A 26,056-nucleotide genomic window follows, 5' to 3' on the forward strand; every position below is an offset into this window, starting at 1 on the left:
GAGGAATAGCTGCGTAGTCTTTTTGTTAGCGGTGGAAACTGTGATCAGTCATTTTAATTAGGCCGTTTAGGTACAACGGACGTCCTTGTCCCTTGCTGCATACAGTAAATGCGTGAAGATTACATTGCGGTGTTCTGCATGCGTGCAGTGCACGCTACGGGATTTGTCGCTCTTTTAAAATCGAATGGCGGTCAAATTGTGCTTCCGGTTTTGACAGCTCCACGGACGATGCACGAGATTGGTGTTTTTGACCTCGGTTCACGGAATATTTCCGTTTTAATCTGGAGCAGCTGCATATTTTATAAAGAGTGCACTCATGTTTAAAACGTTGAGTGTGCCCTTGTGCGGGTCATAACATTGGGTTTTGCATCCTGCAGATAAAGGTTGATTGTTTAAATATTAAAACAATCTTTTTTTTATATGCAGAAATAATTAAACACTCAAGGTAACACGCTTAATTTCTCAAGTTTTGCTTTAAATGTAATGTATAAAAAAGATCACCTTGTTATGTTTATTGGGTTGATAAGTTAAAATAGTAATAAAAAAATGTACAGCTCTTTGTTACTTTACGGTTGTATGACAGCCTCTCCATGCTGTGTGAGTTGTCGGGGTCTGGCGCTGGCCAGTGTGGGTTGGTGAAGGAAGGGGCCCAGAATTGGTTCAGATGCCACTCGCCACTGATATGATAAGTCGTGGCTCGGAATCGAACTTAGGGCTTCGCCGGGTTCACAGCACACTGCGCTAACAGCTGCTCCATCACACCACCACGATGAACGCTGCCATCAAACGTAATTGTTTATTATCTGAAATAACATTGAGCAATTTCTTGTTTTTTACCTATTTATATTATTGCCTATTACTGATGAGCAGCTTCATTACTTACATTGACATATATCCTGTACATTCATGGCAATGGTAAGTCTGTAGTGTGTGGGGGGCAGTGGCACTGTGAGTCTGAGCACTTCCCTGAAGCCGGTGACCTGAGTTAGATTCTCTACCACGGCCAACATCAGTGGCCAATTATATTTGACCTGATCCTGCCCTTTATACCATGTCACCAACCTGCGCAGACCGGCGTAGTGAAGTATGGTCAAACACCTCCCACGACTGTCACCGCACGTTGAGGCCATCGTCCCGCAGCAAATTGCTAGGGGTCTGTAAATTGCCGTATTATTTGAAAATTACAATTCTCCATAAACTATTTGTACATTTCTGTTCTGGTTGCGCCAGTGAGTGAACGTATTTATGTCTGTATGACAAAATTAGTTTCGGTGAAATGTGTCTTAATACAGAGGTGATTTGCGTATTGCAGATCAAAAACAGAAACATAGCGAGAGGATTGTTAGTGAGTCTGGATGCGTTCCCTCCCCCCGCTGTTTTATGTTCACGATATTCGGGAAGTGTTTGGGTGCCCAGTTTGCTGTGCGGCTGCCAGGCCTGTAAATCCATCGCGTTGTGTAGTGCGGTGACCTACTTTCGCGGGAGCTTTCCGCAGGTGGCATGCGAGAGCTTAGTGTGCAATGAAATATTTGATAATGATTTTTTGGGTAATCTGGCCAAATAGATCAGTGGGTAAACCTCTGTCACCTGCTGTGCTGAGCCACGCGTACAAATTATTAAATTGCGTTAATCCTGTCGGACGTTTACTGCACAATGTCACTTTTGTTAATGCTCGCGTTGTCATTCTAACGAGACACATTTATGTGAAACTGTTAAACTGGAAGTGTGTATTGTGTCATAAACGTATATCACTGCACTTTGAGTCAGTGCTAAGTGGTCATACAAAACATTTTAGGAGATTATTATAAAATGTTGCAGCTGCTTGATTAATGCTTTTTAATTTCAGTGCAGTGCCCTCTGCATCTTGTTTTGGCCGCTATGCAGCAGTAAACAAGGTTCCACATTGTTCTCATTATTGTTCTTGTGGGTTCGTTGGCCTGCTCTTGTACCACCTACCAGACCTGTCAACTGGACACATACCCCTACCAGCATATAGGCTGGCCTTTCATCAAAAAGTCTGCATTTTAATTACATTTACTCATTATTAGCAAATAACACATTTAGTTTAAGCTAAATAATTGAATATAATGAACGATATATATTGACAGTTTAAGAACACATACAAAAATCACTTTGTATATTCCAAGCCGAGTTATCATCACCCAGAAGCAGAGGGCTAAGACTGAGCTTCACTGGATGTGGAATGTTAATCATATTTTGGAACAGACTTGAAGAATTAACTTCGTGTATTTGAAAAATAATTGTGATTAACGAGAGGGAGAGAGCATGAGTTAGTAGAACAGTGGGTGACCGGGGTGTCCCAAGTACACGGGTTTGCCAAATCATAAAACAGGTAAGTGTACGTGGTGCCGTGGTGGCGAGAGGTTTACTCGCTCACGTGGTACGACGGAGGTTGTGGATTCGACCCTGACACGTTGATATGTGGAGTATATTTGGAGTTTTCACACATTTAGAAACATGTGTTGAGATGATTTAAATTATTTTGCTGCTGTACATTTACAAGTGATAAGCCACTTCGTTGAGCGGTCCATTGCACCCAGGTCATTTCTGAAAAAGAAACTAATAGCTCAGTGGGCTTTACCTGTTATTTGTATATATTTTCAATGATTTGTTTATCTCTCGTATATTTGTCCTCCTGTCGTGTTTTTGTTGTAACGTTCTGACCTCGTGCCCCTACTGGACATCTGTGAAAAAGAGCTTTATAGCTCATCGGATTTCTCCATTAGAAATAAATATTCTGATTCTGAATTGTCTCGCGTACCCCCTGGAGATGTCTCGTGTAACCCCACGTGGTGACCTTGCCACATGCAGAAAACCGCTGCTCCAGAGCAAGTTTCGGCACAGTTTACGTTCACCACAAATTTGTGCAAAAGTTTCTACGCTCGCGTTAGATTTTGGTTTAGAAATATTTCACACGGCACTTTTCATGCTCTATGGTTGCGTAGAATATGTGCGTGTATATCAAAGCAAAAATTACGTGATGCACACCTTTGAAAGCGTTTACCGGGAACAATCCATGAATTTGTTTTTATTCGAAGAGATTGTGATGTTTACATTTTTTGCGGCATTTCTCTCTTGCAGAGCTACTCGCCAAAGCTTTGAAGCAAGGTTTTGGAGTCGTAAACAAGGACTATCACCAGGTTAGTTTGCACGGTTCATAATTTTCACTTGCGCTTGTGTCTGCTCTGCAATCACGAGCCACTCATTTGTGTCGCCGTGCATCACTTTCACAACCTAAGTGTTTCCCACGAATCACCGTCTTTGCCGCTGCATTGTTATCGTCGGAAGTTCATTTTGTAATGGCAAGTCGCACGAATTAAATGAACTCGGTACTTCATTTCACCTGTTGCCCTGTGCTTGATTGCCTCACGATGGACGTGTTTTTTGTTGTTGTTCCACGCTGCATGCCTCATTCGCCACGTGCATGGCACCTCAGGCTGAGAGAGTAGTCTTGATGCTCAAGGTAACTCCACCGCCGCTTTTCCTTTTCATTTCTCATTCGCGTCGATGTTAGCGTAGCTATGCGCGGCCGCTCTCTGGTTTCGCCGCGCGCCACGCGTGAAGATCCGGCACGCTTGCTGCTGCTGTGTGCTGGCTTTCTGCAGCATTTTAGCCCCCCCCCCCCCCCCCCACCATGTATCTAGGTTGGTTATAGCCACCGGTTTGAAGACTGTGATGGCGGCTGCAACGAGGTTTTGCAGTGGCCAATCTCGACCTTGCGGGAACGCGCCGTGCTCCCTAACCGCCGCACCTTGCCATGTTTTTTGCATTTTCATGGTCAGGTCTGATGTGGCTGAATGTCTTGCCCGATTCCATTTTGCCAGGGAAAAATGGAACGTGAAGCAATTTTTGCCGTGAAGGTTTTCTGTAATGTGTTATAAGTGTATGGCACATGTTTGTGGGGAACAGCCACGTAGTGGTTAGCTCTATGAATCCGGCTACCCGACTTTAATTCTCAATCATGGCCAACATCAGTTGAACTGGTCCTGGGCCTCCCCTTGGTCGACTCCGCCTTAAATGAGTACCTGGTGCGGTGTGTAGTAAACACCACCCCCTTCGCGCTGAGTGGCGGCCTTCACTTGCCTCAAATGTCTGCATGGCTATAAGGGGGATCTCTATGTATGTGAGTTTGCTGGCAAAGGCAAATATGAAGGCGCATGGGAATAGTGGATAGAGCATTGCACTAATTCCAACACTGCTAGTTCGATTCTTGACGATGTTGCACAATTCCGGTAGGAATTGAAAACTTAAATTATTATTGGGAGACAAAGGTGGCCTGCTTTTCATAGTGCTGGCCACATGTCTGCTTTAGACTGCCTTTTTGGCCTAATAAGTGCTCGCTTACTGAAATGTCCAAAATGGTCTATATGGGGAGATGGGGGCTGTTTGATTGCTGGCAAGTCAAAATCCTCACGTGATTTTTCTGTTTAGTTTCTTTTCCTTCACCCGCACCTCCGATTAGCACGGTTGGCTACGTATGGTGCGAAAGAAGTTCAACATACATATATGAACCTCTGTGTGCTTGCAAATAGCACGTGACTTAAGGTCTTGTGAGGGATTATTTGTCTATGTGTGTGTATCTACGTGACCAGAATGTTGGTGGACTTTTAAAAAATACATCCAGAGGCAAGTTTATTCGTATAACACAGCCATAACGGCAAAGAGATAATTTACGGTCTTAGACTCGGGTCAGGGTATAAGGTCTCCGCAGCCACAGGGAAAACATGCCTAATAGATTATGCATGTCGAGGTATGTGTATCTGTGAAACAGCATTGCATGTGCTCATTAGTTTTGAGCTGCCCTGGCAATAAACCCCGTTTTATTTAAAGTAAGGCACTGATGCTCCTTTTTTTCAACGTGGGCCTAAAACCACAGCAAGGAGACAGTCCCACCATTATGTATGAATCCTATAAGGCGGCACCATTTGTTTCTGTCCCCAGCGTATCGTAAGTTTAACCGTATGACGGCTCTCTTAAGATTTGGCCTCTTTCCAGTGGTGTTCTCCCGGGTCGGGTAAGTTTTTTTGAATGACATAAAACTTGCCAGCGAACCGCCAACAGAGTCAACTTCAGAAGGTCCCTATTGACTAAAGCTGTTTATCAATTCAGATTTCCAAACGTCAGTGCTGGTCTCGCTGTTATAACGGTGACAGCACTTACCGCGAGTGTCTCGGATATTTTTTCACTCCGAGCAGTTAATACGAATACGTTTTTGAATGGACTCGCTGTGACTTATTTTGGACAAAAAAACTCCTTGTTATTGTAAGCCGGGTATACCCGATACTATTATGTCTTGATGTTATCAGATTCTAAATAAGACGTTCGCACATAGTAATGAGCCCCATTACATCTGATACTACCATGTGCGATGCTGAGTCTTGATTCCCAACAAGGATTCATGACACGCACACAGCATTGTGCGACCTGGCGCGTCTGTTGTGACCTTTGCGCTACGCCTGGATCTGTTACTCAGGCTTGGGCACTGCCCATTGCAAATCTAACTCGGTTGAAATGTTTAAGAACAGAAAGGATTTTGTCTGCGTTCATGAGCCAGGAGTGAATATTTTAAAATAGCCACTGTCCATTCATTAGTGGTCCTGTAATTGTGTGCTTTTCATGTATGTAATACGCATCGGTATTTGATGGGTATTTCAGAGTGAACTGTGTGTTAAATGCTTGTAAAAATAAGTCTTTCTGTCTGTCCTGTAGGTATGCTCACCCAGTATGCTGACTCCATTGTGATGCTTTCTTGTTTTTGGCAAACCTGTCTGGATGTATAACAGATGAATGTAACTGGCAACAAGTTGGCCATTCAGAGTGGTATACTGGTCCAAACTGTCGAAGAAGATATTAAAATATCACTTGGAAGAGTATTTCAAAGGATTAATGTTTAAAAAAAGAATATGCTGGCCATCTCTCCGTGCCATTAGTGACGCCTGCCAAGAGCTAGTCTGGCGTTAATTTTCATCGCATATTCACTCTGTTTATCACATCACGACGGCACATTTCCAATTTTAACGCCTTGGCATTTCACTAAACCTCGCCAACAGATGTCCAAGCTTTTTATGCTGTACTCCGGTAGGCTTCCACGTAACAAAGCCACCCAATTTCCAGAATATTACACACACGCTGGCCGTGCGCGTGGTCTGGTAAAAATGTTGACGACCCACGACGGTTTGTCTGGTGAAACAAGAGTGGCATTGTCGGAGTAAGCGTGCGTTTGTGTGAGAGGTGATGGCTGATATTGTGTTTTTAAATATTTTAAACACAGTTGCTGAGTTACCCGGCTTGAAGTGGCCTGCTCTTTTAAGCACGCTTAAAAGAGCAAGTGAACAAGAGCTTGAGGCAAGGAGAGACATTGAGAGGGAATTCCAACCTGGAGCAGTGCGTTGGGAACAAGGCGCACGCCTGTACACCAGCACTGTGGAGGCGATGGTTGGTGGATCGCACGAAATGTTGATAGAGGATCTCAGAGCTTGGGCATTGGTTGGTGCTGGCCAATCCTGTGGCTGCCTTCCCGCTTGTCTGTGGTTCCTCATACCTCTGAGTTCTATCTCTATGGTGAATGCTGTGCAGCGTGTTGCACCTCATTATTAAGTGTCGTAACCTGTAAGTGTGGCGGTTCAGTTCGGAGTGGATGGGTCGGTGATGTGGCCATGCGCGCTCACGTTGTGCTTTCACCGGACCCAACCGTTGCCCTCAGATCATCTACTATGAGCTCGGCTTCATCGTGTGCGCGGCATTGGGCGTCGCCTTCCTGCTGCTGCTGCCGCTGGTGGGCTGCTGCCTGTGCATGTGCCGCTGCTGCGGGAACTGCGGCGGAGAGATGCACCAGAGGCAGCGGAAGAACGCCGACTGCAAGCGCAGCTGCTTCGGCGCCACGCTCTTCCTCGTCACGCTCGTCATCGCGTACGTCGTCTCGTCCCGCCGACAACTCTTGTCGCAGCGGCCGCTCGCTCGCTCGCTACCCGGTGGCGGTAGCGGTTGCTCGCCTGTCAGTAGCAGTGGTGCCCATTTATTCGCTGGTGGCGGCCGCTTGCTTGCTTGTCGGTGGCGGCGGCAGTGTTTTTGACGTCCCGTCGCGCAGTGAGTGTTTGCCAAAGTGTCCTTGATCTCATTAGGGGTGAAATGTTAGGACCCCCACGTTTGTGCTCGGCGTAATAATAATAATTGCCAATTAAATAATTGCACGCTAGGCATGCATTTCCCACTTAATTAATTGCTCACACCTGACATCGCAAACTTAAAAAACGAAAACTCGGCCCATTTTCATGATTAGCTTTTATATAATCCCACGCCTTACATAAGCATTGTAGAAACGCCACTGACGTCGGTGTTTTTGGTCCTCGCTCGGTATTGTGCACGATATCGTGCGGCTTGTTGCGGAGCGTGTTATAAAGCAGAGAACAACATTGTGAAACTTGTGGGGAGGGATTTGAGACGGACGCGTTCTGCACAGGGACAGCCTGGCGGCGGGGCTGCTGTCGATTGTTCACTGTGGGTGGCTGCCACTTTCGTTTTCACAAAAGTTGGGTCAAAATCCTCGTGTTACATTAGCACAGGGAGGTTGTGAATATGTAAGGTACAAAAGAGAAGTAGTCACTCACGAGTGTAGGAGGCACGTGCATGATTGTTTTGTAGTGACCCAAATTTTCTGGTTACTGAACTAGGCACTGATCTAGCTGTAATGCAGTTAACATACAAGGAGTAGATTGATGGTGTTATCTTATAAATACATTTATTTAATAACAACAACAACATTTTTCGATTTAAAGCTTTTGTGGCTGCAGGGATTCATCTTCTTGGTTCTTTCGGTAAAGTCACGTAGAATGGAAATAATAAAATCATATTAAGTTTTATTTTTATTATTTTATTATTTCCATTCTATGTGACTTTACCGAAAGAACCAAGGAGATGAACAACAACATGTATATACACTGGAGAGCATTTCAGAGTCTCAAGACATTTTCGGATGTACCCTGCATTTTCATGTTTGGCCATTTCCATTTGAGTGAGCGAATCATGTGACTGTAATTGCCGGCCTTTTCATTGGCTACGGTATAGGGTAGCGTATGATCTGATCTTACTTTCAGGGCACAGGTCACTTGGGTAGAATAAATATTGAAAGGTTTCGTGCTGTCCCATGAAGATGCAGTCGCTCGCACCATAGCATCTGGTGTTATGGAATGGATAAGCTTCAACTGTGTGTTTTTTTACCATTGGGAAAAGCAGTCGATTTGGTAGAAAATTGTGGCGATTTGTACATTTTTCTACCCAAGAGTGATGAAATATTAGTATTTTACCAAAAACATGAGTTAAGCCAGCGGTATTTGTGTCTTCTCTGTGGTAAGTAAAACATGTTTCTGCTTTCCTACTTTTAGGCTTTTTCGGTAAAGTCACTTAGGTAAAAAATAAAAATAAAATTATTAGAAGTAATAATATAAATAAAATAATTATTCTAATTATTATATTATTACTTCTATTATTTGTATTTTTTACCTACGTGACTTTACCGACAAAGCCTAAGAGTATGAATCCTTGCAGTCACGAAAGCTTCAAATCTAGAATTTCTGCTTTCCCTTCGCGCGTCTCCGTGCAGGGCGGGCATTGTGTGTGCCTACGTGGCCAACCACAACGTGACCAACACCGTCCGGCAGTCGGAGACCCTGCTGTCGAGCAACTTCAAGGACGTGCGCACCCTGCTCAACACTACGCCCGGCGTAAGCGGCAGCTGCCCCCAGCCTCACGTCCGCGCGGTTTCCTCCGTTAAATGTTACCGAAAACCTTACGCACCTGTGGATGTAGATTAAAGTTTAGCAACTGATTCGCCGATACCGCATTCGCAGTGGCGCACAAAACAAACAACAACAACAAGTCGACGCATTCATCAATGCCACTGCATTAATATGAAAAGTACAAAATATATTTTGCTTTGAGTAATGGCCCTTCTCCATAGCACATGCATAGAAAGGTTAATCGGGAGGCCAGATTTAAAGTTTAGGCTTTTTTTCCTGCGGGTCACAATTTGCACCGCAGCAAAGTCAGCCGCTGCGCTGCAATGATGCGGCAATGACGCGGCTCGTTTTGCTTTCATTACCGGCTTGAGTTGGACCTAATTAGAAGCACATGGCCGGTGTTGTCTCTTCACCACCAAGAGTCCTGCCAAAAATAAACAGCTCATTTGCACGTCGCCCATGTGGTGTGCACGCTGCAGTGGTTCTCATTAGGGGGCTTTGTGCAAATTGCAGATGAGCATTGCGGCTAATTTGTAGAATTCCACTTGTCGTGAAATTTAAACGAAAGGGGGCTTCCAACTCCAAAATAGTCTGCAGCGCAACTCGTTTTGTGGCTGTGACTTCGCATATCAAAGCATGGTTTTTGAACAGGTGACTGACTTGAGTGTGGTTTTTTTCTTTGTCTTTAGCAAATCGACTACATCGTTGAAAAGTACAACATCACGAAGGACAGGGCGGTTTCCGATCTCGACCGTGAGTGTAAATATTTAGGGTTGTTGCTTGTACGTTTTGGGGTTTTATGTATCTGTAAATGTTAAACTTTTTGAATCATAGTAAGTAATTGTATTCGCATCTCTTGGCATTACCTGCAGTGCCAGGTAATAATGTCATTTCTATTAAGGCAGCATTTCACAGTCATCATATCTTTTATTTATATCCCGGTGCGGACCCCGTTGGGACTAATGCTATGTTTCCATGACCGCTGGAAACGGGGCACAACATCAGCGGCATGGCCCCTGTCCGTGTCCCCACACTCGTGAGCCACGAGGCTGCGGGGGAACTCTGACTATCAGGCTCCACGCCCCCTCCCCCCACTGCCATTTTCTACACTCCACGGCCTTCTGGGAAGCGATCGGTGGAACGACTATTGCAAATTGCGTTTCAACACAGGCTACATTAAGACGATTCCCCCAACTGATGTCGCTGTCATGCTCATACGTCCCTGCTCGAAGCTGAACTAAGTGGTGGTCATCACCGGCTCCGGGTTGATATCCTGATGTGACACCGTGACCGGCTGCGAGGGTGGTTTTGGTAAAGCCGCCACGGTCCCCGTTCAGGAAGGGGAGACCCGTGAGGCCACCACCCGCTTGACGTCAGCTCGGCCTGGTCAGGGCTGTCGTAGGAACCGTGGCCGAGGCCTGTTGTTAGTGTTGGACCAGTGTGCGGACGACCGAGCCGGCTCGTCCCCCCAGCGGTCGTGGAGGCGCGGCCAGACGCTCAATTGCACGTGCGGCCTCGCTCCCCTGAGCCGATAACGTCCGTGTCCATATTACCGTTAGTCGCTCAAACGTTCAATGAAATGGGTACACATTGCGCACCATGCACCTGGTAATTGCTAGAATTTGAAACCCGGGGGGAGGGGGGTGAGACATGGAGTTTGGGCATACGTGGTTTCATGTTTAAAAAAAAGTGTGTTTCTTCAGCCAGTGATTATGTATTCAACATTGTGCCAATATATCTTTTCAAAGACAAATATCACCGGTATATTTTGTACAGGCGAGCGGCATGCCATGAGTGAATAGAAACAGGTGGGATAGAGGAGAGGAGTAGCAGCCCGGCCGAGTTGTGGGCTCAAGCTATCGCGCCGTTTGCCTTCCTGTTTTCCAGTAAATGCCTATCTACTTCAGCACAGAGGCCACTGGTATTTGTATGCAACATACAGGATGCAAAATTCGTGTTTTTTTCGACAAACAAAATATATTGTTCACCGTACACTCTTGCCGAGGCCTACAAGTTACGGTACATGGAACATGTACGTGAGGTCATTTGTCCGCGTGACTGTTCCCGATATGTGCGCTATAAGAACTTCGTACTGAAACCTTGCCTTTAATATTAGTCTGATTTAAATACAATTCATGGTTTAATATGAAAAAATAGTCGCAATGAGCAGAAAAAAAATGTACACGCGACAATTTAATATGTGTTTGGCTGTGTCAGTTGGTACGACAGAAATTTGACCAGATTATTACGTGGCCTAACCCACAAGTCAATTATGAATATAAAATAAACACATTTACTTGCTTGCGTTGTAGCACTTGCTCCAGTGCACGTGGAATGGATATCCTGTGGCTTGTTGGCCTCACAAGGGCCTGATTCTATCAGGAGCTGCTTAGAGCACGATAGTGATAATGGTGGTGAGGCATGCCAAGGGTGGTGTGGCTGCTACCAGGTCATGTAAATATAAAGTGACCAGGTGGCCAGGCAGCCCTTGAGTGGGTGTGCTTTGTGCCCCTAGCGGTTCGTTTCTAATCTATGCTCATCTGCTGGGTCCTGTGTGATGGAGTGCAAACATACAGAGGAAAACAGGAAAAGCGTCTATTTTAAGAACATTCGGTTGGTGTTTTGAAAGGTCTGTGGCAAGGGCTTCACGTATGGGTTTTTTTTTTATTAGCACAATCCCCCCAAAAAAATCCATCCTAAATGTGAACTTACATCTGATGATAAAAATATTTTGGTCTTTAAAATGCTTTATCCAGTGTTAATGCTATTAACGTTGCAGTTTTGCTTCACAGTGTGACTAATTGCTTTTTGGCCTCAGATTGCCACACAAGTCAGTAAGTGTTCAGGGGCATTGCGTTCGCAGTTGCTTTACATCTCGATTCGATCCGTGCCGGTTCGGACGTTTGCAGAGGTGGGACCATTGCTGGGCCAGAGGATCCAGAGTCGGCTGGGCACGAAGGTTTATCCCGCGCTGCAGGCTGCCCTACAGATGGCCAACGGTCAGTGTCCACACGGCACCTTGACCACCGGCGACGAGCACGGTTGGCCGCGTGCAGTGCGGACGAAGTTCGACGCAGTGCATACGTACATCGCACACAGCTACGCGAGAGCAAAGGCAATGGAGTGAAACCGTTTTATAAAATAAAAATATAAACGTTCACATTTTAGGTTCCAATCATGCCCAGTTCCAGTGGCGGTGGGGGGGGGGGCAGTAGAGCTGTTGCGTTGGGGTGTGGGGTGCAAAATACGAGTGGTGGACAGCAGAGGAGAGGGAACGCTGCCGGGGGCACAAGGGTCACTTGGTGGTGCGGGACCAACCCCAGAAGCCTCACAACCCCCGCCCCAGGTTACCATTAAATTCGATGGAAATTGTGTTCAGGAATAAATTGCTGGGGTGAGGGCATGGGGGGGCTCAGCCTCCCTCCCCCCGCCCGAACTGGGCACCTTTATTAATTTGTTTTCAGTAGTTTACAATTAAAGTTCAAATAAAATAAATTATATGCACCCGCGATAGAAGTCAAACTCCGCAGATGAGAAATTGTTATTTTACGTGTAAAATTATTGTACATATTTTGGAATCTTAAATAAGATGCGTGTCCTTCTCCTCGACAAACTGTTTGCACTTGATGATATTTGCGTTTTAGAAATCTGATGTCATTGTTTTTCATTCCATTCCTTCTCTGTGTTGCTTGAGCTAAACTCAAATTTAATGTGTAATCGTGGATCAGATTACCTGCTTTGGTTTTCCGTTTGCTATTTCTGTTGATTTTGGCTGCTGAAATGCATTCACTAACAACGCTGCTTTGCTTTGCTACTGTACCATTGATCTTTGGAAACATTTGTTTTCCCTATTTCGCTTTGTTCCAAAGTCACTGGGGGGAAAATCACCAAAGGTAACGCAACACTTGAGTGACCCTTTGTGTCTGTCCCGAATAAATGTTATTTTGTTTGGTACACTTCCATTCAATGTGGAAATTAAAGCCGCAATTCGAGTGCAGCTCCCATTAGTAGTCCGTTGGCTGCATAGCAGCGTTCCAATTAGTTTCACAAAGTGCGTTGACGCGTGTAGTTTATACCTTATTTTTCCCGATTGCTTGTCATAGCATTATGAATTCCCTGTAGTGAAATCTTGTCCAATGTTTCCAGAAAACGATTTGCTGTTTGAAATGTCCGCACTGTAACAAACTTGCATCTGGTGGTGTAACTGAAGATGCCCATTGCATTTGAAATGATGCCCACTCTTGGTGCCGTTTTGTAGTTTAAGTATACAGGCAGACCACGCTTAGCGCGACCCCACAGAGAACGCATTCGTTACGGTGCCCTTTGTCCTGGAGAAAGTTTTTACTAAGAAAATGAAGAACATTAAAAACTAAAATGTCTACAAAGTGCTTTCGTGTGAACACGGACCAGCCCCCATCATTGACTCAGCCAATGAGAGCGACGCACACTCTCAGCCAACCAGACCCCACTTCTACAGGAACGCATCTTGACGACTAAGCGAGGCCTGCCTGTATGTACATTGTTTTCCGAATACCATTTTAATAAGACAAGTCTAATGATGGAGTATATTATTTAGTGCACATCGAACGTAACGGACGTTTTGAATTTCACAAAATAACTTTGTGTTCTCGCAAAAATGCCAATCGTGTGATATTTAAGCGGCCGTCTTTACCCGTTTCCAAAGCGCATTTGGCTGTGAGAAAATCACACCGTTAATCCGCCGAGGAGATAACTAAGGTCGGCCACGTGACCAATGGCGATGACCGCAACGACGATCGCTTGCTCGCTGATGCGCTCCCTCCCCCCATCCTCGAACGGGCAGTGATGTCGGCGACGCGCCAGGCGCTGCTGGACGTCAACACGTCGCTCTCGGTGCTGCGCGACGGCACCGAGAGGCTGCAGAGGAACTTGACGACCGTGCGCAACAGCCTTAACGCGACCCTCAATGACCCCATGTGCCAGAGGGCACAGCAGTGCGCCGCCATGTCGGCGCAGCTCGTCGTGCTGGATATCCACGCCGACTTCAGCTTGGTATGTGTGGTGTGTACGTCGAACTTCTGTCGCACCGTACGTAGCCAACCGCGATAATCGAAGGTGCAGGGGAAGGACAGCAAACTGGTGAGCGCCAGCGCTGCGTGCGCTGTGCCCCGAGTGCCCTGGTGGCTCCTCACGCGGCCTCTAATCCACAGAAAGGGTTGGTAGATCACAAGCACGTTCGGGAAACTCTCAAATCTGCTGGGCTGCGAGGTCGCCATCTCCTTGTTTTGCCAGGGCGCGGCAGTACAGCACGTTGGCTCATTTTCATCTGTATTCCATCTGTACGGGGATTGAGTGTTACCCCCCTCCATCCGTGCATGTGAATTGTCTCCGAGGGCTCTGGTTTCCTGTATAAGTACTCAATGGAGATGGTCAAACATCCTCATATAGAGCCTTAGAGCTTGGGCAATTGTTGGCGCTGGTTCTGGCTGCCTTCCTGCTTGTCTGTGATTTCCCATGCCTCTGAATCAAACGCAAACCTCCTGGGTGTAAAGTCTTAGATATACGCATAAGATGCAACTGTAACCAACTTCCCTCCCCTTAGTCAATAACTCAAGCTAAAATGAGGAGCTTCTATGAAAAGATGCTGGATGTTGTCTTTCCATGGCAGCCTTAACTGCCCTCGCATAACACTAAACACAAGAGGCCGACCGTCTTTACTGTGTGTGCGTGTAGATTACTTGAAATTGTGTTCTTCCAGATAAAAAAGACCAAGCTTAACCGCTGTAAATGTTTAATGCATGAGCTTAGACACAATATAAGTACAATGAGCACTGAAGAACAGGTTTACTGAACATGAAAAGGACCGGGTTTGGTTTAGTTTGACAGTGCGCAGAGCTGATGGTGGTGTTTGCCTTCCTGTGCAGCTGCAGGACGTGTCCCGGGAATTGGAGCAGGTGAACAGACTGCTAGACACCAACATTACAGCGATGGTTGACAAGGTATGTTCAGTTTTTTTTTTAGATCTTGCAATGCACAAGTTGTCGTAATATGTCTGAGCCTTATCGGGTTTATCATCGTATGTAAAGGTTAAGAGTATTGGTGACACGCAAAAGAAATCGTAAATTTACGACATCAATGTTTAATTTTTGGTGGTAATTTTTCCCCCTGCGCAGGGTTACGCAACTTTTAATGACACGCCTGAAATCATCACACAGCAAACGAGGAACATCGCTGCAGGTAAGATAACAAAGCGGTGATGAAGTCTAATAACACGCAGCTGGTTTTCTCAAACTTGTTCACACATTATTGATGAGCATGGAATTGCACGAGTTGACAACTGCTCTGTGTAATGCAAACATTTCTTTGTTCGGATTGCTTTTGCCTGGATCATTGTACATTGTCTTTTCAGCGAAGTTGCGTAAGTGCAGTAAACACAGCATGCTTAGCAGCATCTTGTGGTTTCATGAATTTGAACGGAATAGCCAAGGGTCTGCTTTTTAAGTGCCTCACTATTAATACGTTTCAAATTGGCTCCAGATTTGAGTACAGTTAGCTCTGGATAGTCCATGGGTGGATAATCCCGGGTGCGGATTAGCCGTGCTTGAGAAACACAAATAGAATATCTTCGTTACGAGTTGACAGGTCTCATTAGAGCAGCTTGTTATTCATGGCCCATCGGCCACGTGACCGCAAACATGGTGGCAAGTATTGAAGTATTGCACTATCAGTGTTATTAGTGAATCTAGGCCAGGGGTCGGCAACCTACGGCTCCGGAGCCGCATGCGGCTCTTTACGGGCTGCTTCTTGACGATATGTACGTATGTACAGTATGTACTCAGATGCATTGCGGCTCTTGAAATACTGAATTTTGTACCGAATTGGAAAGAAATGGCTCTTCTTGTTATTTTGGTTGCCGACCCCTGATCTAGGCCATCCATCACTCGACGACAATTGAAAGTTGGCTGTATAGCATATTGCTCTATAATTTAACTGGATTTAACACTGAACAAGAAAACAGAGAATTAACCCCAACACATTACGTACACTTTATCACAAGAAATGCCCCATCGGCCCCATGTGCTGTAGATTTACATTTTCTAATGGGTGCTTTGCATGCATCAGCAAAGCATTTACGAATAATGTATGCCAGGCATTTATGGTTATTAGTGCTGGAGTGAAAGGAAATAATTGAGAAATTACCCAAGTAATGAATATTTTTGACAATCACGAGGTAGTTGATTTCCCGATTCATAACAGATATATGACTACGATTCATAACAGATGTATGACTACGATTCATAACAGATATATGACTACGATTCATAACAGATATATGACTATGGTACATGTGCTTTGGAGGGCTCATCGAGTCAGATCAAGGTGTGCGTGCATTTAAATTGGATGCGGTGAGGTTTTGTAAACTCACGGAATGAATGTGAGGACTAATTCGGTGGCAGCCCGTTATCTCGGTCACCGGTCCTCAAGGCCATTGCTCGGTCCACGTTGTTTCCTTCTGCTCATAGGCAGATGCAATGCAGGGCATAGCATCCGTTGATTGGCATTGAAAGTGTATGTGGCCGGACATGATTTGTGAGCATGGAAATGTAGAAACGGACTGCAGCCCTGCGAGATGAAGTTGGCAAACCAAGAGTGGAGATGATTCAGGCTTGAGGACATTTCAATTCACTCTTAAGTAGATCAACATTTCGTGAAATGAAAAGTTTATTGGCTTTCGTCAGACTTGGTCTAAGATAGTGAATTTAAACTGGATTCCAATAACAAATATGTATAATTAAACAGATTTTTTTGATTGCATAAATTATTCTAGATACATTCTCTGCTGAAAATTTCAAAAAAGGGTATGCAAAATATATCCCTTAAACATTAACACATGAAGTCACTTTGTCAATTCTAAGCATTTGGCTGTGTGGGACTTTTAGAATGAAACCTCAATATAGTTGCTTCGTCATCAATTCATTTTTCCACAGCGTTACCAGGTTTTTAATGAGTGACCAAAACACTGTTTTGTTATTGAGTGCGAAACTATTTTCCTGCCACTCTTCTCCACAATTGCTTCTCATTGTTACTGGGCTCTAGAGGTGGAATGAATGAATAGTTACTTACGGTGCAATCATCTTAATGACTTTCACATTTGAAATGCACAAGAGGGCTCTATTTCCTGTGCCTAAATTCCTGAGGATTGCTGATAGATGAAGTCCGGTCACCATGTTGTGCTTTTTGACATATACCTCCACACATTTTACTTTTAAAATTTAAAATAATTTAGCTTTATTCTCAACAACGATGACACATATTTTCTTCTACGTGCTTGTGAGTTAATTGTTAATTATTAAAATGTATTGGATTGATTTAGCAGCATCACAGTGATTTGGGTACCATTTTTATTACCTCTTTATTGTTAGTATGTAAATTGTATAAATCACTCCATTAATACATAGACGTTCAGATTAAAAATGAGAGTATTGTGTTAGTCTTCAAAGTCATTATGCAATGTTGTGGCGCATTATGGGTTAAAACATATATATGAGCAGAACTCCATTCTGTATTTCAAAAGAAATGTTTTAGTGCCATCGGCATATTGTTCTGGAAATCCACGAGGCGCTGGGCTAAAACATTGATTAATGTATACGTGGAGACACGAGATTGGAGTTCTGCTTCTAAGGTGGTTGGTCTTGTCGGTGACATGGCCCCACAACTTCTGGTAAACTGGCGGGGCCGCACCGCCAGTGCTCATTGCCGGCCTGTGCGTGCGTGCGTGCGTGCGTGTGTGCGTGCGTGCGTGCGTGTGTGCGTGCGTGCGTGCGTGCGTGCGTGCGAGCAGGCGTGAAGGATCTACTGGACAACGTGGGCGCCAGCATCAAGACGACGGCGAAGCAGCTGCCCATTCAGGTCATAGTGAACAACGGCACCCAGTACCTGGACATGGGGCAGGCGCTGGTGCACAAGCACCTGCCCACGGTCGACCAGTACAACTTCTACAGGCAAGCGCAGCGCCGCACGGTCGGAGTGAAGCGCTGTCGGGTGTGACGTGACGTCTCGGCTATTCCGCGGGTCTGCTTGCCGTGGCACGACTCTCTCTAGTGCACAGCGTAAAGTCCACACCGTTTTACAGGAATGGAAATGCTGAGAATGCTTGTATACGTATCACTAATGACCACAAAGACAAATACTGCGCGAGTATCTGGGCGAATTTTTATTTATTTGTGAGTTTTATTCATGTTACAAATCAAACCATAAAAATTGCAAAGTAAGCAATGTGGCAATAATAATTCCGTGTTCGTGCACAAATGGGGAAGCTGTCTCTATAAGAAATGAGAGATTGAAACGTTGTTGTTGGGTGTAGAAACGGTCAAAGACTTGCCTTTGAGAGCGCTCGGTGGACATATCCTCCTTGAGAAGGAGCGGTGAGTTCAATGGAGGCGCGCATCAATTCTGAAATTAATTTGGTCACTCGCCTCAACATTCCCACCCGACATTCTTTATCTGCATTGAAGGCGTTGCTTGATGACTACGACTGCCACACTTGCCGGTGCCGTTCGTGAAGCCATTTGTGACTGGAACTTTTAAAATGTCATTTTTAGAACGTCCTTCAACGTAGGAAATGCAATTATTTATGGGTTCATTTAATTTAATTAGTGTCATGCATAACGTGGTAATTTAGGATTTGTTACTAGATTTCCTTTGTACATAGTTCTGGTTATTTACTGTGTTATTAGTCATGTGTGGATGTATGTTGAACTTCTTTCGCACCATACATAGCCAACCGTAAACCCTCTCTCATGTACCATGCTTGTTATTTGGTCAGGTCGCCGTTGAGAGAGAACTCAGTGGGCCTCGCCCAACACACTGGCTGACCGACTGATGTATAGGATGCTAGAAGGGGGGGGGGGGTTCACGCGTAGGGAGAACCAGGGCAGGAAATTCCCACCCGCTTAAGGGTACAGAACAAACAATGTTTATGATCATGTTTTTATTGAAGATCTATTGTTTTTTTCTTTCCGGCTTGGCTTTTTTCTGCATTGCAAGAACACCACTGGGAAGCCATCGTTTATTTTGATGGGCCCGTCCACATGCTGATGATGGCAGCTTGGTGGAAGGGTTGAGAGCTGTTGTATATAAGTGTACTTGCAAGAAGGGCCCCAACGTATTCGTTGTGCACATTGCTGCAGGTTTATGTATTAAACGAGTAAGCACAAACTCTTGACGTTTACGTTGTACATACAGTTGCTGATTCGTGAGTTGCATTTAAAGACATGCATCTTCAGTGTTACACAACAATTTGATTTCAAAAAAATAGTTGCGTGGACTTGTTTGGTTTTTGTAAATATGCAAAGTGTATTGCCTTGGCCGGTAATTTTCGCCATCAGGCCATTCTACAGTTGGACATCGGAGGCAGAATTATCAGTTGGTATTTTTGGAGCGTCGCTCTAATTACCAAGAAAATTGCAGGTTTTTCAAGCTCGCGTAAAAAAAAATCCGCATCGAGGAGATGTCTCTGTGTTGGCAGGGGTGGGGGGGGAGGAAGACCCAGCAACGTAGGTTTTGGTGGGGGACGCGCGCGCGCGCGAGAGAGGCCCACCGATGCGAGCGTGCTGTGCGTCCGCTGTCGTCGCGCAGGTGGCTCGTGTGCATCGTCCTGTGCTCGCTCGCGGGCCTCGTGGTGCTCTTCAACCTGTTGGGCCTGCTGTGCGGGGCGTGTGGCTACGACAAGCACGCGACGCCCACCACGCGCGGCTGCATCTCCAACACCGGCGGAAACTTCCTGATGGCGTGAGCGGCAAGCGCGCGCACGCGGCCGGCACGGCGGAGCGATCCGGATTGCGCGCTGGGCGGTGCGGGTACGGGGTGGCGGCGACGCGGCCCCCCCCGGCAGTAGTGAGCGGCGTTCGCCGCTTGCTGTTGCGGAGGTCCGCGGTTCGAATCGGCCAGGCCCCCCCTGGTTATTGTTGGAGGGGTGGATTTAGCGTAAGCTTAGGGTGGCCGTGTGCTTTCACGGTGGACGTTAAAGATTTTCTGAGCTCAGCCGAATGGGCTTTACTCTGAAAAATACATTTCTGATTTGAGTCGGACATTGTATGCTCGAGTCATAGCCCAAATTTGGCAAGTAAAAAAATTGCAAATGACTCGTGTGATGTGCGTAGCTATCATCGCCCCCTACTGGCAGATGAATGCAGGCCAGGTGATAAGCCACCTTGTGCAGCACACGGACAACTGTCACTGGGGGGGGGGGGGGGGTCCCCTTTCAAAGTTTTAGACAAGACGCGAGTCGCTTATCACTTGTAAAGATGCTATGTGAAAAGCAAATTATTATTGTTATCCATGAATGGTTCGGACTGAAGGAAATGCAGCAGTATTACGTGCCTTGCTGGTGCCATTAACATCAAGAAATAAGGTCAAAAAACGGCCTTTTGCAACCTCACCCAACCTCCAGTGAGCGTCGCGTCGCATGATGGCGTGACGTGCTTTTTGGAAGGCTAGGCCACAGAAGTCATTGTCACTTAAATATGGCTCTAAATCAGTTTGTGAAAGCACAACTTCAAAGACTTTTGTTTGCATGCCGTTGATAAAGGATGTTATTATGCCCTTTACTGCTCAGGGCTTTGGCGAGACGAAATTAAGTGAAAAACCGTATTCATTTTGTTATTGTATTCATTGGCAGCTGGGCTGAGACGCATCAAAACAGGACAGTTAAAAGCCTTCTTCAATCATGAATAGTCTCCTCGATTTCAATGAAGGATGTCTGCAGCACAAGCTCGGTGCTTTGCTTTTTTGAGCCACGTGTCCACTTGAAGAACACTCTGGAGTGTATTGTGCAGTATGGAAAAATGAAGTGTGGGAGCACCAATCCTGGACTGTCGTGGGGGGGAGGGAGATATGCAAATGCACAACCCTGTGTGTCGAATATATGTACGTTTGTTGAACTTATTTCGCACCGTACGTGTGTGTTTGTGCTGTGGGCAGTGGCGTGGGCTTCAGCTTCATCTTCTCGTGGCTGCTGATGCTGGTGGTGACGCTCACGTTCGTTCTGGGCGGGAACGTGGAAAAGCTTTTCTGCCAGCCCTTGGCTGACAAGAACCTCTTTAAGGTCGGCGCACGCGCGCTCTGCTCTGTGGGGGAGCGATTCCATGAGGTCGTCCTTACGGGGTTTTGCTGATCGAGTAAACTGGGTGGATTGCCTGACGTTCGACGAAGACATGCAAATGAATTGCATCCATTTAAATGAAAAGTCTCACTCGTGAGTGCGTGTGTGTGATGGTAGAACGGTGGTTCGCACGCTGTGCTATGAACCTGGCAACCCGAGTTCGAGTTCCGCTCACAGCTCACATCGGTGATGAATATCTAAACTGGTTATGGGCCTTCCCCTAGGTTGACTCGGCCTTAAATGAGTACCTGGTGCGCCGTGTGTAAATATCAGTATTGGGGATACAAACGCGAACGGGCATGGTGCTGATTACGTCACTCTCTCGTGTGCCATTCCAGCATTAATAGGTGCTCGCAAACAGAACTTGCTCCAACAGTCTGTTAGAGGCTCTATGCGGAACCTTCTTACGTGAGATGGAGGCTGATTAGTTGCTCGGTGTGGCAGTAGAGCAAGCCTGCTGCCGTGGGCCACGTGCGACGCTGATTCTTGTCGCTGCCATCCCAGCGACTGATTTGCGAGTTAGGTGTAGAACTGTCTCATGAATTTGGCAAAAAAATTCATGTGCAATTTCGGATCATGCCAGAATTCCACAAAAGTGTGGAAACAAAAACTACCAGAATTGGGCCCATTTTGTGTCTTTGTGGGGAGGCGGTCGTCTTCCTGGAAGGTTTTGCACCAGTGGTGGAAACATTCCACATTTTGACACGGTGTACTTTCTCCGCAGGAGCTCTCACCATTGACATCCCACTAGTTGCAGCAGGCAAACCAGTAGGTGCTTAGATTACAGACCCCTCAGGCATGTTGCATGTATGTATGTTGAACTTATTTCGCACCGTACGTAGCCAACCGTGCTAATCATAGGGCTGGGTTGGCTATACTTAATGTAGCGTTACGAATGCTACATTGCGAATTGAGCTGCATTTCAGCCTGTAGTATAGAGGTCAATATTGAAATAGCCCAACGCTTGTGCGAATGCGTTCATTACCTTTGGGTAAAGGAATAACTTTGTTTTATTGGTTCTTCCCCAGAGATGCCGTGGGCACTTAATTGACAATCGAAGCAAGAGGTTCCCACTTGGTTTGCATGCTTGATTCATTTGTAAGAGTTAACGCCTTTTAAGTCAAATGGGTTTAGGACTAAAAGGGGTATACAGAGGGCTGCCGTTGCTGGACGATGGAGTGCTGAGAGTGCTCCAGTGGGGCCTCCTGGTGAGAGATGATTTACTGGGTTCATTACCCTGGGGCATCACGTGACTTGTCTTTGTTGTCTTCCTTCCAATTATAGCTGTGCCAAATCGTAGTGCGATGCATTGAACCAATATCCATCCATACTTTATTGGTTGGCAAAAGTATTAATGTGGTGGCATCCTTAATATTTTCTTCATTTGTGTTTTTTCTCATGTGCGAGCGCGTGTTATCTTTACGCATTGTCTGTCTCGATCACTGAGATATAACTTATGCCGAATAGAAAAACCCAGCTCATTATTAAAAATGTTTTGTGGCAACAAACAGGTGAATATAACAGCCCTGATTACGTGGAGTCATTGGTAAGATACACCTTGTTCTTTTCACAAAGGATCAAAGAGTGAGGTGTGTATATTTTTTCCCAAGTGAATAGTTTGTGTTTTCCCAGTCACATGCATTGGGTGCTTTGTAAGCGTGTTGAGGATTTATTCGACACAAAACAATAATAGTGCATTGTGGAAGGCTCAAGTAATGTTGGTTGCCCAGCTCACGACATATACTAAATAAATTTAGAAGACAATACTGCTTCCCATATCTGTCCCTCCACATAAAAAAAATACAACTCCTTTATGCATCCATCAGCCACGCGGACCTCAAGGAGTGCATAAGTTCGGCAGCGTTACAAAGCCCTTTGCTCCGTTCAAGTGGGTATGTCGTCACGACCTACCGAAACCCACAAGTGACTAAAAGAAATCGCTGCACAGAGTGCTTGGGATGCCTTTGCGGTGTAACCTTGTCACCCGAGTTTAAAGATGAGGCACTTCCTGACCCACTCCGGTTTTAAAGTGGCATGTGGATGCTGTATTCTTACTCGTACCGTACGGCTGTTGAGGTTTTTTTTTAGTTTGTTTAGGTTGGCACTTGTGACCGTAACAAAACTCTGATCAAAAGAATGATTAAAAAAACTCACGTCGGCATGACTGTCTGGTTCAGCTGTCCTTATCCTTTTAAAATGTCCTGAAATCTGCTCTAAAGCCACCACACTCGATCCATTAGGCTCTGTGTTTAATCCGGCATCTTTGGGAGCAGAGCATTTGAACTGTCTATGAACCCGACTACCACCACCCCTACCCTCCTCCCCCTCGCGTAACTTTTCGTGTTTCCCACTTTTGACAGTTGAAAAAAAAATGTGTTCCTTCCTTTCTTAGTTCTTCGATACGCCCAATCTGTTCAAGCCGAAGTATCTCTTGCCAGGAGTTCTCTTCAACAAGCCAGACCTGAACATGACCATTGAGGGCGTATACAGGCAAGTCTGTTGCTGTGCCACGGCCCACATTGTTGTACCCCGTTTCATGGTTCTATTTTGCAGAGAGATATGTGGATAAAACATGTGTTAAATGTATTCAATGATTGTTTTGATGGAGTTGCTTAGTGTGAGCGCGTTGGCAGTAAACGGTGGATACCGCTGGCAGATATGCACCTCCTGTGCCGATTAGCACGGTAGGCTACGCACGGTGCGAAAGAAGTTCTACATACATACAGAACCACTGCAGTTGGAATGGTTCCGTGCGAATTAGTCCATTGCGGTACACAAGTTGTGTGTTTTTTTTATCCTGGTGTATGTCATGCGAGTCGATGAAAGAGTTGCATTTACACAATTTATGATTTCAAATTGGTATAATAGTCTTGCCGATGAAAATACGTTTGGGAGCTGAATATCAATGTCGAGGTCTGCTAGCCGCGAGAGGGCTACAGGAGAGTGCAAATACACCGTGTGAAGTGTTTTGGAGGTACTGAGAGACAGAGTTGTATCTTGAGCCTGCCTTCTCTGAGGCTGGCTTAATACGAATGTGAGTGTCTAGAATCACCAGGGCCTGTGTGTGTGTTTTTACAGTGATTGCAAAATGAACAAAGGGATTTATTCTGCTTTTCAACTCTCAAATCTATTCAACTTGGACAGCCTCCTGAACATAACTCAGGTAAGAACATATTCACGAAAATGCACCAACATATATCGCATGTAGCAGCACAATTATATTACACTGTGATTTGGAATCCTTGTACGAATCGGTTTATATTATTTATGTGCAGTTGAATTATTTATGTGAGAATACGCCATGTTATCTTTTCCTCGTGATCGGAAACACGATTGCACGCTCGCCGTTGTATTACTATTATAAAGGCTTCTTTTTAAATGCTGTGCGGATCAAAATTACCCGCCTCATTTTGGTGTCCTGTCTTTTTTCCACACCGCCACCGAAAACCACTGTAGTATACGAATGACATCACGAGCAAATTTGACCCCATCAATGTAAACCTCTCGGACATGAAGCTGCTGGAACCCAGTGTCAAGCAGAGCCTGCTGGACTTCGCCGCCACAGGAATCGACAAAATCGACTTCAGCGCATTCACCGCAGAGGTTCTGTGTCCGTGTCGTCATCTGTGTGTGTGTCGTCATCTGTGTGTGTGCGTGTGGTGTTCGCTTACGGTGTCACGCTCCCCATGATCAATTTCTCATTCATGGTCATGCATAACACCACTTTTACTCACACTAATGACCTCTGAAGATCGAGAGAACAAAATTGTTCTGAACCCCCCCATAGGTTGACTCAGCCTTAAATAAGTTGCCTGGTGCAGCATGTCAACATCATTGCTGGAGAGACAAAGGTGGTTGGGTAGGTGAGGTCCTGGCCACATCACCGCTTCTTGCGCCTTATAGGTCTGAATAGGTGCTTAGTAAGAGTACTTGTTTCTATTTATAGGACTAAATGGGGAGATCCATGTGTGTGTGTGTGTGCATGTGTTCAATATTGCATGCCTCTGCTATTCTTGCTGAGGGGGTTGGTGACTATCTCTTGAGAAATTGTTCATACGTAGCAGTCCAGCTTTTATTGTCTGCGAGCGGTCTCCAATGTTAATTGTGCAAAGTGCAATTGCGAGAATGCGTTTGCGCTTTCGTTCTTCGCGCAATGCCTAGAGACAACCCCGTTGCTGCCAGCTGATTGGTTGCAGTGAGAAACAAAAGCCCCTGAACTTTTGAACCTCGGTGTGTAGGCTGATTAATTCATTACATTAAAGTAGCCAAAGCAAATAGGTGGATCAAAAAAGCTGAGCACAGTGGGATTTATCAAAGCGAGTTGCAGTAATGAAAACAGACCTTTGTCAAATGTTCAAAGCAAATGGGCCCATAAGGCTGATTAACATTAATGTCCCCCGTCCTATGTGGTGTCTACGTTAAAGCTGACAGCTCATCATAGTCTTAGGTTTTTTCGGTAAAGTCACGTAGGTAAAAATAAAGAATAAAAATAATTGAAATAATAATAGAAATAAAACAAATCACTTATTATTTCTATTATTTTTATTCTTTTATTATTTATTTTTACCTACGTGACTTTACCGAAAAAACCTAAGAGTATGAATCCTTGCAGTCACGAAAGCTTCAAATCTAGAAAAAACAGCTCATCATAGGCAATAATTGGGCAGCGGGGTGGCAACAGTGGCAAGATGGTTCTGTGTTCGATCCCTCACTCGGGCGCCTGCCCATGGATACTTGTTCGATGATCTCCCCCCTGTTCCATGCATGGGTTTCGCCCGGGTTCTCCGGTTTCCTTTCAGTTACAAACAACACGCGCAATGTGACCGGTATTAGCCGCTAACGTTACGAGCGAGTACTTGATTAGGATTACAAGTAGCAACATCGCCCCCCGACTGTGAAAACTTGGCAGGACCCTCCTTAAAAGGAGTCTTGAGACTCAGCAAGGCTTTTCTGGGTAATCAAGCACAGTTATGATAATGTGCTTAATAGGCTTACTTGATGTTGCACAACCACCAGGTTCCACGATGCCAGTGCGACTTTGTTGCATTATGCAAATGTTGCGCAACATCTCACGCTCGATGCTGCAACTTCCTTGCTTCTGTTTGTCAACACAGTTGCATATCACATTGCCGAGCCATTATTTAGTCGGCAATTAAGT

The 26,056-nt window shown here is 45.5% G+C and overlaps 1 protein-coding gene across 18 annotated transcripts in view; it reads left to right on the top strand.

Annotated features, from left to right (window-relative positions):
* PROM1 (prominin 1) overlaps positions 1 to 26,056 on the top strand; it is a 57,499-nt gene that overhangs the window by 15,561 nt on the left and 15,882 nt on the right. For 14 of the 18 annotated variants that reach the window (XM_061552814.1, XM_061552820.1, XM_061552817.1 and 11 more), the window contains exons 3-18: positions 3,103 to 3,161; positions 3,458 to 3,484; positions 6,725 to 6,930; positions 8,621 to 8,741; positions 9,446 to 9,509; positions 11,666 to 11,755; positions 12,626 to 12,649; positions 13,579 to 13,787; positions 14,660 to 14,734; positions 14,909 to 14,972; positions 17,578 to 17,737; positions 19,374 to 19,526; positions 20,718 to 20,841; positions 23,291 to 23,388; positions 23,977 to 24,061; positions 24,355 to 24,501. In XM_061552814.1, the coding sequence (XP_061408798.1) occupies positions 3,103 to 3,161; positions 3,458 to 3,484; positions 6,725 to 6,930; positions 8,621 to 8,741; positions 9,446 to 9,509; positions 11,666 to 11,755; positions 12,626 to 12,649; positions 13,579 to 13,787; positions 14,660 to 14,734; positions 14,909 to 14,972; positions 17,578 to 17,737; positions 19,374 to 19,526; positions 20,718 to 20,841; positions 23,291 to 23,388; positions 23,977 to 24,061; positions 24,355 to 24,501 (1,706 nt within the window). The remainder of the gene's footprint in view (positions 1 to 3,102; positions 3,162 to 3,457; positions 3,485 to 6,724; positions 6,931 to 8,620; positions 8,742 to 9,445; positions 9,510 to 11,665; positions 11,756 to 12,625; positions 12,650 to 13,578; positions 13,788 to 14,659; positions 14,735 to 14,908; positions 14,973 to 17,577; positions 17,738 to 19,373; positions 19,527 to 20,717; positions 20,842 to 23,290; positions 23,389 to 23,976; positions 24,062 to 24,354; positions 24,502 to 26,056) is intronic. The other 4 variants (XM_061552822.1, XM_061552833.1, XM_061552828.1 and 1 more) reach the window with 3 other exon arrangements.

Source organism: Lethenteron reissneri, chromosome 17 (assembly GCF_015708825.2).
Source record: "Lethenteron reissneri isolate LAM-NWPU_2019-01 chromosome 17, ASM1570882v1, whole genome shotgun sequence".
Classification (NCBI taxonomy): Eukaryota; Metazoa; Chordata; class Hyperoartia; order Petromyzontiformes; family Petromyzontidae; genus Lethenteron; species Lethenteron reissneri.